Here is a 12,687-nt window from a genome sequence, read left to right as displayed (position 1 = left end):
AGCTCTGGACTGTTACGGGATGGGGTTGGCAGGCCCACGTCCAACCCTCCTGCTTTCGCATCTGGCCCTGGTGGAGGTCAAGTGAAGCACTGGCTGGATTAAATCCCACTAATCTGTTCCGGCAGGTGCTGGATGACAAGAATGTGCGACGGCGCTTCCGGGCCAGCAACTACCAGAGCACGACACGGGTGAAGCCCTTCATCTGCACCATGCCCATGAGGCTGGACGATGGCTGGAACCAGATCCAGTTTAACCTGTCCGACTTCACCCGCCGAGCCTACGGCACCAACTACATTGAAACGCTGCGAGTACAGGTGAGCGGGCGGCTGGGGGTTTCTGGCTGTTAGTACTGTGCCAGGTGGAGGGATAGGATGTCCCAGACCACTCCTTGGAAGAGGGAGTTCGGCTCTGTGGCAGAGCACAAGCTGGCTTCGTTCTCTGTGGAGCAGAGATTAAATGAGATTGAATAGAGCGGTTTAACATAGAACATAGAATAGTACAGCACAGTACAGGCCCTTTGGCCCACAATGTTGTGCCGACCCTCAAACCCTGCCTCCCATATAAGCCCCCAACTTAAATTCCTCCATATACCTGTCCAGTAGTCTCTTAAACTTCACTAGTGTATCTGCCTCCACCACTGACTCAGGCAGTGCATTCCACGCACCAACCACTCTCGGAGTAAAAAACCTTCCTCTAATATCCCCCTTGAACTTCCCACCCCTTACCTTAAAGCCATGTCCTCTTGTATTGAGCAGTGGTGCCCTGGGGAAGAGGCGCTGGCTATCCACTCTATCTATTCCTCTTAGTATCTTGTACACCTCTATCATGTCTCCTCTCATCCTCCTTCTCTCCAAAGAGTAAAGACCTAGCTCCCTTAATCTCTGATCAGAATGCATACTCTCTAAACCAGGCAGCATCCTGGTAAATCTCCTTTGTACCCTTTCCAATGCTTCCACATCCTTCCTATAGTGAGGCAACCAGAACTGGACACAGTACTCCAAGTGTGGCCTAACCAGAGTTTTATAGAGCCGCATCATTACATCGCGACTCTTAAACTCTATCCCTCGACTTATGAAACCTAACACCCCATAAGCTTTCTCAACTACCCTATCTACCTGTGAGGCAACTTTCAGGTACCCCCAGATCCCTGTGCTCCTCCACACTACAAAGTATCCTGCCATTTACTTTGTACTCTGCCTTGGAGTTTGTCCTTCCAAAGTGTACCACCTCACACTTCTCCGGGTTGAACTCCATCTGCCACTTCTCAGCCCACTTCTGCATCTTACCAATGTCTCTCTGCAAGCAGAAATTGACAGCATGGATGTAAGAGCAGAATTAGGCCATTTGACCCATTGAGTCTGCTTCACCATCCCATCATGGCTGATTTATTATCCCTCTCAACCCCATTCTCCTGCCTTCTCCCCGTTACCTTGACACCCTGACTAATCAAAACCCTTTCAAACTCTGCTTTAACTGTACCCAGTGACTAGGCCTCCATACCTGACTGTGGCAATGAATTCCACAGGTTCACCGCACTCAGGCTAAAGAAATTCATAGAAACATAGAAAGCCTACAGCACAATACAGGTCCTTCGGCCCACAAAGCTGTGCCGAACATGTTCTTGCCTTAGAACTACCTAGGCTTTACCCATAGCCCTCTATTTTTCTAAGCTTCATGTAGCCATCCAGAAGCTTCTTAAAAGACCCTATCGTATCCGCCTCCACCACCGCCGCCGGCAGCCCATTCCACGCACTCGCCACTCTCTGCATAAAAAACTTACCCCTGACATCTCCTCTGTACCTGCTTCCAAGCACCTTAAAACTGTACCCTCTTGTCTCTAGCAATTTCAGCCCTGGGGAAACGCCTCTGTCTATCCACATGATCAATGCCTCTCATTATGTTGTACACCTCTATCAGGTCACCTGTCATCCTCTGTCGCTCCAAGGAGAAAAGGCCAAGCTCACTCAATCTATTCTTATAAGGCATGCTCCCCAATCCAGGCAACATCCTTGTAAATCTCCTCTGCACCCTTTCTATGGCTTCCACATCCTTCCTGTAGTGAGGCGACCAGAACTGAGCACAGTACTCCAAGTGGGGTCTGACCAGGGTCCTGTATAGCTGTAACATTACCTCTCGGCTCTTAAACTCAGTCCCACAGCTGATGAAGGCCAATACACCGTATGCCTTCTTAACCACAGAGTCAACCTGCACAGCAGCTTTGAGTGTCCTATGGACTTGGACCCTAAGATCCCTCTGATCCTCCACACTGCCAAGAGTCTTATCGTTAATACTACATTCTGCCATCATATTTGACCTACCAAAATGAACCACCTCACACTTATCTGGGTTGAAATGCATCTGCCACTTCTCAGCCCAGTTTTGCATCCTATCAATGTCCCGCTGTAACCTCTGACAGCCCTCCACACTATCCACAACACATCCAACCCTTGTGTCATCAGCAAATTTACCAACCCATCTCTCCATTTCCTCATCCAGGTCATTTATAAAAATCACGAAGAGCAGGGGTCCCAGAACAGATCCCTGAGGCACACCACTGGTGACCAGCCTCCATGCAGAATATGACCCATCTACAACCACTCTTTGCTTTCTGTGGGCAAACCAGTCCTGGATCCACAAAGCAATGTCCCCTTGGATCCCATGCCTCTCTACTTTCTCAATAAGCCTTGCATGGGGTACCTTATCAAATGCCTTGCTAAAATCCATATACACTACATCTACGGCTCTACCTTCATCAATGTGCTTAGTCACATCCTCAAAAAATTCCATCAGGCTCGTAAGGCATGACCTGCCCTTGACAAAGCCATGTTGACTATTCCTAGTCATATTATGCCTCTCCAAATGTTCATAAATCCTGCCTCTCAGGACCTTCTCCATCAACTTACCAACCACTGAAGTAAGACTCACTGGTCTATAACTACCTGGGCTATCTCTACTCCCTTTCTTGAATAAGGGAACAACATCTGCAACCCTCCAATCTTCCAGAACCTCTCCCGTCCTCATTGATGATGCAAAGATCATCGCCAGAGGCTCAGCAATCTCCTCCCTCGCCTCCCACAGTAGTCTGGGGTACATCTCATCCGGTCCCAGTGACTTATTCAACTTGATGCTTTCCAAAAGCTCCAGCACATCCTCTTTCTTAATGTTTATATGCTCAAGCTTTTCAGTCTGCTGTAAGTCATCACTACAATCTCCAAAACCCTTTTCCGTAGTGAATACAGAAGTAAAGTATTCATTAAGTATCTCCGCTATTTCCTCCAGTTCCAAACACACTTTTCCACTGTCACACTTGATTGGTCCTATTCTCTCACATCTCATCCTCTTGCTCTTCATGTACTTGTAAAATGCCTTGGGGGTTTTCCTTAATCCTGTCTACCAAGCCCTTTTCATGGCCCCTTCTGGCTCTCCTAATTTCATTCTTAAGCTGCTTCCTGCTCGGTTTATAATCTAGATTCATATTATTACATAGTTTTTTGAACCTTTTGTAAGTTCTTTTCTTCTTCAGCCTTTGTGCACCACGGATCTTGTACCCTACCATCCTTTCCATGTCTCATTGGAACGTACCTACTCAGAACCCCACGCAAATATCCCCTGAATATTTGTCACATTTCTTCGGTATGTTTCCCTGAGAACATCTGTTTCCAGTTTATGCTTCCAAGTTCCTGCCTGATAGCCTCATATTTCCCTTTACTCCAATTAAACGTTTCCCTAACTTGTCTGCTCCTATCCCTCTCCAATGCTATGGTAAAGGAGATAGAATTATGATCACCATCTCCAAAACGCTCTCCTACTGATAGACCTGACACCTGACCAGGTTCATTTCCTAATACCAGATCAAGTACAGCCTCTCCTCTTGCAGGCTTATCTACATATTGTGTCAAGAAACCTTCCTGGACACACTTAACAAACTCCACCCCATCTAAACCCCTCATTCTAGGGAGATGCCAGTCAATATTTGGGAAATTAAAATCTCCCATCACAACAATCCTGCTTTGCAGAATCTGTCTCCCTATCTGCTCGTTGATGTCCCTGTTACTATTGGGTGGCCTATAAAAGACACCCAGTAGAGTTATTGACCCTTACCTATTAACCCCTACCTACAGAGACTCTAGACAACCCCTTCATGACCTCCTCCTTTTCTGCAGCCGTGACACTATCTCTGATCAACAGTGCCATACCCCACCTCTTTTGCCTCCCTCCCTGTCCTTTCTGAAACATCTAAAGCCTGGCACTTGAAGTAGCCATTCCTGCCCCTGCACCATCGAAGTCTCTGTAATGGCCACAACATCATAGCTCCAAGTACTGATCCACGCTCTTAGCTCATCCGCTTTATTCATAATACTCCTTGCATTAAAATAGACACATCTCAAACCATCGGTCTGAGTGCTTCCCTTCTCTATCACCTGCCTATCCTCCCTTTCGCACTGTCTCCAAACTTTCTCTATTTGTGAGCCAACCTCCCTTTCCTCCGTCACTTCAGTTTGGTTCCCACCTCCCAGCAATTCTAGTTTATACTCTCCCCGATAGCATCAGCAAACCTCCCTACCAGGATATTGGTTCCCCTCGGATTTAAGTGCAACCCGTCCTTTTTGTACAGGTCACACCTGCCCCAGAAGAGGTCCCAGTGATCCAGAAATCTGAATCCCTCCTAATCTCTGTTCTAAATTGATGTCCTTCTATTCTGATGAGGCTGTACCCTCTGGTCCTAGACTTCCCCACATCCACGCCATCTAGGCCCTTCAGTATTCGATAAGTCTTAATGAGATTCTCCCCCCCCCCGCCCTTAACTCCAGTGAGTACAGGGCCAAAGCCAGCCTCGTACATTAACCCTTTCTTCTCTTGTTAACCTCCTCTGGCCCCTCTTGAATGCCGGTAGATCTTTTCCTAGATAAAAGACCCAAAACTGCTCACATGTCTCATAAAGCCTCAGCGTTATATTCTTGCTTTAATATCCTAGGTGGGCTGCTGGCATTGGGCCTGTTCTGTGCTGTATCGCCAAATCAAAATGATCCTGGTTTGTCCAACCTCTCCAGATAGCTTTTACCTGCTCATCCAGGCAGTGTGCTGGGGCACACATTCTGCAGAAGGAATTCCAGGTTTTGAGTTGCGCTGGGCACATGAGGGGGAATCATCTTTACTGGGTGGTGAGAGTGTAGAAAGAGCTGCCAGCGGAAGTGGCACTTGCAGGTTTGATTGCAATATTTAAGAGAACACGGGAGGGTCAAGAGCAGAATAGAAGTTCTCCGTGGGCTCAATGGCCGAATTCTGCTGCTATGTCTTATGGCCTGTTTTTGTGCTGTGACTCTCTGACTGCATGTGCGGACTTTTGATCAGTCCAACTGCAAAGAAGAACACACAGATCGTAAAAGTCACTTTAATGCAAAGCTTCAGGTGCCTGACTTCCCACTGTCTCTGGAGATTAGCAGCCAGGCGTGTTTGTGCCACTGTATTGGATCTGCCTTTTCTTGGACAGAAGCCAAAGGACCAGGGATGGATTCCGCCCTGTCAGCCCTTTGGGGCATGTTAGTCAACCAGCCCGGTTGATTGGGGCCGATGCGTCAGCCTGAGCTGACTTCCTATGACTCAGTCGCTTGTTTGTTTTTCAGATTCACGCCAACTGTCGTATCCGGCGGGTTTACTTCTCCGACAGGCTGTACTCGGAGGACGAGCTCCCCGCAGAGTTCAAGCTGTACTTACCAGTGCAGAATAAAGCCAAGGTGAGTGTGAGGGGGAGCCTGGCACTCTGCGTACAGGAGGGTCTTCGTGGCCGGCACTGTGGAGTCGTGAGATTCTCCAGGTGCTGGAAATCTTGAGCAACACTACCTGCTGGAGGTACTCAGCAAGTCGGGCAGCATCTGTGGAGGGGAATGAACTGCCAGTGTTCCAGGCTGAGACTCCTCGTCAGGACTGGAGATAACTCCCTTCCTTTCCAGTCGCGATGAAGTGTCTCGGCCTGGAACGTTGGCATTCACCCATCGAGTCTGCTCCGCCATTCCATCATGGCTGATCCCGGATTCCACTCAACCCCAGACACCCGCCTTCTCACCATATCCTTTGATGCCCTGACCGATCAGGAAACGATCAACCTCTGCCTTAAATATACCCACGGACTTGACCTCCACTGCAGAGCATTCCACAGGTTCATCACTTCCTGGCTAAAAATATTCCTCCTTATCTCTGTTCTAAAGGGTCGCTCCTCATTTTTGAGGCTGTGCCCTCTAGTTCTGGATACCCCCATTACACCTCTCCCTATCCACCCTATCTAGTCCTTTCAACATTTGGTAGGTTTAAGTGAGATTCCCCCCCACGTTCTTCTAAATGCTCGTGAGTGCAGTCCCAAAGCTGCCAAACGCTCCTCGTATGTTAACCCCTTCATTCCTGGAATAATCCTTGTGAACCTCTTCTGGACTGTCCAATGACAACATATCCTTTCTGAGATATGGGGTCCAATACTGTGAACAATACTCCAATTGCGCACTGACTAGTGTCTTATAGAAGCTTAGCATTATCTCCTTGCTTTTATATTCTATTCCCCTTGAAATAAATGCCAACATTGCATTTGTCTTACCACAGACTCAACGTGTAAATTAACCTCTAGGAGTCTTGCACGAGGATTCCCAAGTCCCCCTGCACCTCTGATGTTTGAACCTTCTCCCCATTTAGATAATAGTCTGCACTATTGTTCCCTTTATCATTTCCCAACACTGTGTTCCATCTGCCACTTTTTTGCCCATTCTTCCAATCTGTCTAAGTCCTGCTGCAATTACATTGCTTCCTCAGCACCACCTACCCCTCCACCTGTCTTCATATCATCAGCAAACTTTACCACAAAACCATCAATTCCATTATCCAAATCATTGACAAACAATGAGAAAAGCAGCGGTTCCAACACCACTAGTCACAGCAGCCAACCAGAAGAGCCCTCTTTTATTCCCACTCACTATCTCCTGTCAGTCATTCCTCTATCCATGCCGGTATCTTTCCTGTAACACCATAGGATTTTATCTTGTTAAGCAGCCTCGTGTGGCACCTTATCAAACACCTTCTGAAAATCCAAGTAAATGACATCTACTGCCTCTCCTTTGTCAATTACAGTATATGTATATTGAATAGATTAAAAATTATGCAAAAACATAAATAACGTATATTTAAAAAGTGAGGTAGTGTCCAAAGATTCAATGTCCATTTAGGAATCTGATGGCAGAGGGGAAGAAGCTGTTCCTGAATCGCTGAGTGTGTGCCTTCAGGCTTCTGTACCTCCTACCTGATGGTAACAGTGAGAAAAGGGCATGCCCTGGGTGCTGGAGGTCCTTAATAATGGACACTGCCTTTCTGAGACACCGCTCCCTAAAGATGTTCTGGGTACTTTGTAGGCTAGTACCCAAGATGGAGCTGACTAGATTTACAACCTTCTGCAGCTTCTTTGGGTCCTGTGCAGTAGCCCCTCCATACCAGACAGTGATGCAGCCTGTCCTTTCGTTGGATTTTAGAAGCTTTCCAGTCATCTAACTTCCCACTCACTTCAGCTACCACGTATGCTTTTTCCTTGGCTTTTACGCAGTCCTTAACATCCTACTCCTGCCATTTGAGAACTTCTTTCTCTGTGGGACATATCTATCCTGCACATTGTGTACTATTCCCAGAAACTTCAGCCACCCCTGCTCTGTCGTCATCCCTGCCAGTATCCTTCTCCAGTCTACCTGGGCAAACTCATTTCTCATGCCTCTGTAATTCCCTTTATTCCATTGCAACACTGATACATCTAACTTGTGCTTTTCCCTCTCAAATTGCAGTATGAATTCAATCATATTATGATCACTGTCTAAGGGTTCCTTTACATTAAGCTCGCTAATAAGATCTGGATTATTACACAACACCCAATCTAAGACAACCTTTCCCCGAGTGGGCTCAAGCACAAGCTGCTCTAAAAAGCCATCTTGAAGGCATTCAACAAATTTCCTGTTTTGCAATCTGACTCCTACCTGATTTTTCCTAATCCCCATGCATATTGAAGTTCCCCATTACAATTTAGATTATGAGAACACTCAGTCCTCTTTTATTGTCATTTAGAAATGCATACATGCATTAAGAAATGATACAATGTTTCTCCGGAGTGATATCACAGGAAAACAGGACAGACCAAAGACTAACACTGACAGAACCACATAATTATAACATATAGTTACAGCAGTGCAAAGCAATACCATAATTTGATGAAGAACAAACCATGGGCACGGTAAATAAAAAGTCTCAAAGTCCTGAGTCAGTCGACTCCCGAGTCCCTGATAGCAGGTGGCAAAAGGGAGAAACTCCCTGCCATAAACCTCCAGGCACCGTCAACTTGCCGATACCTTGGAAGCAGCCGACCCCAGCCGACACTGAGTCCATCTGTCCGAAAACTCCGAGCTTCCAAGCAGCCTCTCTGATACAGCCTCCCGAGCGCCTCCGACCTCTCCCCGGCCGCTGAAACACACAAAGCCGAGGATTTCGAGGCCTTCAGCTCCGGAGATTGTGTCGTTATCCTTATTACATGTATCTTCCAGCTCCCTTGCAATCTCAACCCCACATCTTGACTACTATTTGGAGTCCTCTATGATTCCCATAATGTTTTTTCACCCTTGCAGATTCTTAACTCCACCCACAAAGATTCAACAGTCTCTGACTCTGTCACCGCTTTCTAAAGCTGTAATCCCATCTCTCACCAACAGAGCCACACCACGCCCTATGCCTTCCTGCCTGTCCTTTCAATACAAAGTATATCCTTTGATGTTAAGCGCCCAATTATGGGCTTCTTTCAGCCACGACTCAGTGATGCCCACAACGTCATACTGACCAATCTCTAATTGTGCCACAAGTTTGTCCTCCTTATTCCAAACGCTACGTGCATTTAAATACAGCACCTTCGGTCCTGCATTCTTCGCTCTTATGAATTTTTCCTCTGTGGTACAATTTAACTCTTTGCTCTGTCTGCATTTATATCCAGTCATTGGCTTGTCCTTCCTTGCATTCATGTTACACCCATCATTTACTTGTAAACCTGCTGGCTCATCCTCAGCTCGATCATACTGGTTCCCATCCCCCTGCCATATGTTTAAACCACTAACAACAGCTCCAGTAAATCTGCCCGCAAGAATATCGGTCCCCCTCAGATTCAAGTGCAACCGGCCCCTTTTGTACAGGTCCCACCTGCCCTAGAAGAGGTTCCAATTATCCAAAAACCTGAATCCCTGCCTCCTGCACCAATTCTTTAGCCACGCATTTATTTGCCACCTCATTCTATTCCTCTCCTCACAGGCAGCAATCCCAAGATCACTACCCTTGAGGTCCTGTTTCTCAGCTTCCTTCCTAACTCCCTGTTTGGTACCAAGATGTACCACGACTTCTGGCTGCTCACCCTCCCTTTTCAGGATATTGTGGATGCATCGAGAAACATCTGGGAGGCAAACTACCATTGGTGTTTCCTTTTGGCGTCCACAGAATCTCCTATCTGTCCGCCTGACTATCGAGTCCACTGTTACTGCTACATCCTCTTCGGTTCCCTCCCCTTCTGAGCCACGGGGCCAGACTCAAAATGGAGTACTTATTGTTGACTGGGATGGCCACAGGGGTGCTCTCCACTATCTGACGTTTCACCCTTCCCTCTCCTGACAGTCACCCATTTATCTTGTCTCCTGTAGCCTGGGGGTGACCACCTCCCTGTAGCTCCTGTCTCACTACTTCACTTTCCCTAACAAGCCAAGGGTTATCGAGCTGCAGCTCCAATTCCCGAACACAGTCTCTGAGGAGCTGCATCTCAATGCCCCTGTCACAGAATGTGGCCATCGGGGAGGCTGGGAGTCTCCTGGAAATCCCACATCTGACATCCAGAACAGAACACTGGCTCTGTAGACACATCCCCTATTCTGTCAAGAGTTCAATAAGAAATGAACTTGCCTTGCCTTGGCCTGTTTTATGCTGAAGCTTTATTGAGCCAAAGCCGGACTATTCTGCTGCTTCCATGATGACTGCTCCACCTCTTTTATAGAGACTGGGTTCCTCATCAAAAATCTTTGTCGGAGCTGCGTGGGAATGCTCCTGTTGTGTCTGCTCGGTATTCCAATCAACATTGAGTTGCTCCAGCAATTTTTGTGTTGCTGCCATATGGACATTGGAGGCCATTATGGGGGAGGACTTCCTTGCCTGAGTGAAAACTCTGAGCAGTTTGTATAGTTGGACAGTCAGTGTCCATTGCTTTCTCACCAGGGGTGCAGTCTTGTCCAGTGAGATTGTCCAGACCTGCATTGGTGCCCATGAAGAGAGGTAAGTTCTCCGAGTGTTGGACTGTCTCAGGATAATCCCTGCATTTCCTTTAAGCTGAAAACAACTTCAAAAGGGCCCCTGTTCTGAACTGGTGGTTGTTCAGTGACCTTTTGGGTGCTGTTGGGTTAGTGTCTTGTCCACCGTTGGCTCTTACATCAGTCAACATCTCAGAAGCTGAGGGGTTTTTGCCTGGTGGCTGGTGGAGTGATGTTAATGTACCTTCCTGCTGCCCTGGATAGAGCAGCCACCTCACAGCATTAATGTGCCCTGCAGTCTGCTCTCTCTGCTCCCACCGCTGGGTGTGCAAAGGGACTGAGGGGAACGGAGATGTGACAAGATGGGTGCCCCCGCTGTGCTCTCTTCTCACTACTGTCAGGAAGGTGGTACAGGAGCCCTGTGACCCACATCACCAGGTTTAGGGACAGTTATTACCCCATAACCATTGGGCTCCTGAACCAGTGAGGATAACTTCACTCACCTCAACTCAACTGGTTTCACGCTCACCTCAAGGACTCTTCATCGTATGTTCTCCATTTATTGCTTAATTATTTATTATTATTTTGTTTTGTATTTGCACAGATGGCCTTTTGCACGTTGTCTGCCCTGTTGGATGCCATCTTTCACTGATTCTATTGTGTTCCGTTTTATTTACTGTGAACGCCTGCAAGAAAATTGTTCACGGGAATGTATAGGGTGACATATTTGTACTTTGATAATAAGTTTACTTTGAACTTTACGAATATCTCTTCTTCCAGTGAGCTGTGAGAACAGAACGGAGTATCTACTGACTGTCAGAGGTTTGTTTCCCTCACCGTCTCATCTGCGCCGTCCGAAGGAGAAACCCTTAGGAAAGTGAATGCTTTGTATATTTTCATTTAATATAAACCCATTGTTTAAGCAGTGTTTGTTTTGCCTTTAATATTGTATCTTTTATTAGAAATAAAGTTCTCAAATTTGAGCAGGTCTGAGTTTCATTGAAGGTCCAAGAGGATCTTGAGAGAGTATGTAAGAAGCTCCTTGTTTGGGCTGATCTTCTGTACACCACCCATCCCTAAGGACAGAGTACAGCCTGCAGGAACTCGAAGGATCTCCCTCTCACTTTCTTTAGAAGTTTATAAAACTGAGAGGCATAGAAACCTGCGAGGTGAGTCTCTCTGTTGGTCAGGGTTGCCCAGAGCTATTTGTGATGAGCAGGCTCCCCCACTCCACCAGCTGATGAGTCCAAAGAAACAGCAGAGACTGATATTGATAGTTTGACACCTGTGGCATTGGCAGTCAGCATTGAACTCAGTGTAGGACAATGGTGTCTTTGGGGACTGCAGCTCCAGATTCTTCCATTGGGGTTTACTCCTGAAAGCTTCCCCACAGCTAACAAGTCCCATCTGCCCAAAGCGCCTGGTTTTAAGGCACCAGTAATCCACCTTTGCCCCTTCTCCCATCCGTAGAAACTGTTCTGCTTGGCTTAGTAGCTAAGCCACACGTGAAGACCAGGCATTAGACTTGGTTGTCAGAGGCTATTTGAAATGCAGCCCATTGGGAGCATTTGATAGGTGGTGGGAGCTTTTCCCCATTACATCTCCCGGCTATGACAACCTTAAGCAACCCAGCAGCCTGTATTGCATGATATACAGCACCGAGACAGGCCCTTTGGCCAATCAAATTCCTAGTAAGCTTGTCACCTTTGGCCCACATCCCTCTAAACCAGGGGTTTGCAATGTGGGGTCTATGGACCCCTTAATGGTATTGAGCCATTGCATAAAAAAAGGTTGGAACCCCCTCCTCGAAACCTTTCCTATCCACATACCTGTCCAAGTATCCTTTTCCAGTATTATTGTTCCTGCCTCAACTATGTCTTGTTCTGTGGGTGAAAGGCCCATTAAATCTCTCCCTGCACAACTTAAACCCGTGCTGTCTGGTTCTTGATTCCCCAACCCTGGGAAAGACCGTGCATTCACTCTATGCCCCTCATGATTTTATGCACTCCTTTAAGATCAACTCTCATACATCTACACTCCAGTGACTAAAATCCCAAGATGAACAACTTCCCTCTGTAACTCAGTCCCTCAGCTTGTAGCAACATCGCTGTAAATCTCCTCTGCATTTGTTACAGCTTAATGACATCTTTCACATCGTGGGGTGACCAAATCAGACAATGTTCCGAACATCTTGTACAACTGCAACACCATGTCCCAATGTGTCTATTCAGTGACCTGAAGACGAGTGTGTCAAAAGCCATCTTCACTACCCTGTCTATCTGCGACACCACTCCAACAACAATCTGGAAGGCCAAGGCTTGCAGCTGGGTCTGAACTATTTGAACTGTACAAGGTTCCTAAAACAATAAACAGCTCTTGGGACTTTATTGAAAAG

The 12,687-nt window shown here is 47.0% G+C and overlaps 1 protein-coding gene across 1 annotated transcript in view; it reads left to right on the top strand.

Moving 5' to 3' along the window:
* The window catches only part of cfap20 (cilia and flagella associated protein 20), a 32,534-nt gene extending 21,267 nt beyond the window's left edge, over nucleotides 1–11,267 (top strand). The window contains exons 4-6 of the mRNA XM_063044668.1: nucleotides 126–314; nucleotides 5,625–5,735; nucleotides 11,073–11,267. Of these exons, the coding sequence (XP_062900738.1) occupies nucleotides 126–314; nucleotides 5,625–5,735; nucleotides 11,073–11,075 (303 nt within the window). The 3' untranslated portion in view covers nucleotides 11,076–11,267. The remainder of the gene's footprint in view (nucleotides 1–125; nucleotides 315–5,624; nucleotides 5,736–11,072) is intronic.
* Nucleotides 11,268–12,687: the final 1,420 nt, after the last annotated feature.

Source organism: Mobula hypostoma, chromosome 3 (assembly GCF_963921235.1).
Source record: "Mobula hypostoma chromosome 3, sMobHyp1.1, whole genome shotgun sequence".
In the NCBI taxonomy this organism is placed as follows: Eukaryota; Metazoa; Chordata; class Chondrichthyes; order Myliobatiformes; family Myliobatidae; genus Mobula; species Mobula hypostoma.
This window is presented reverse-complemented; position numbering and strand designations above follow the sequence as displayed.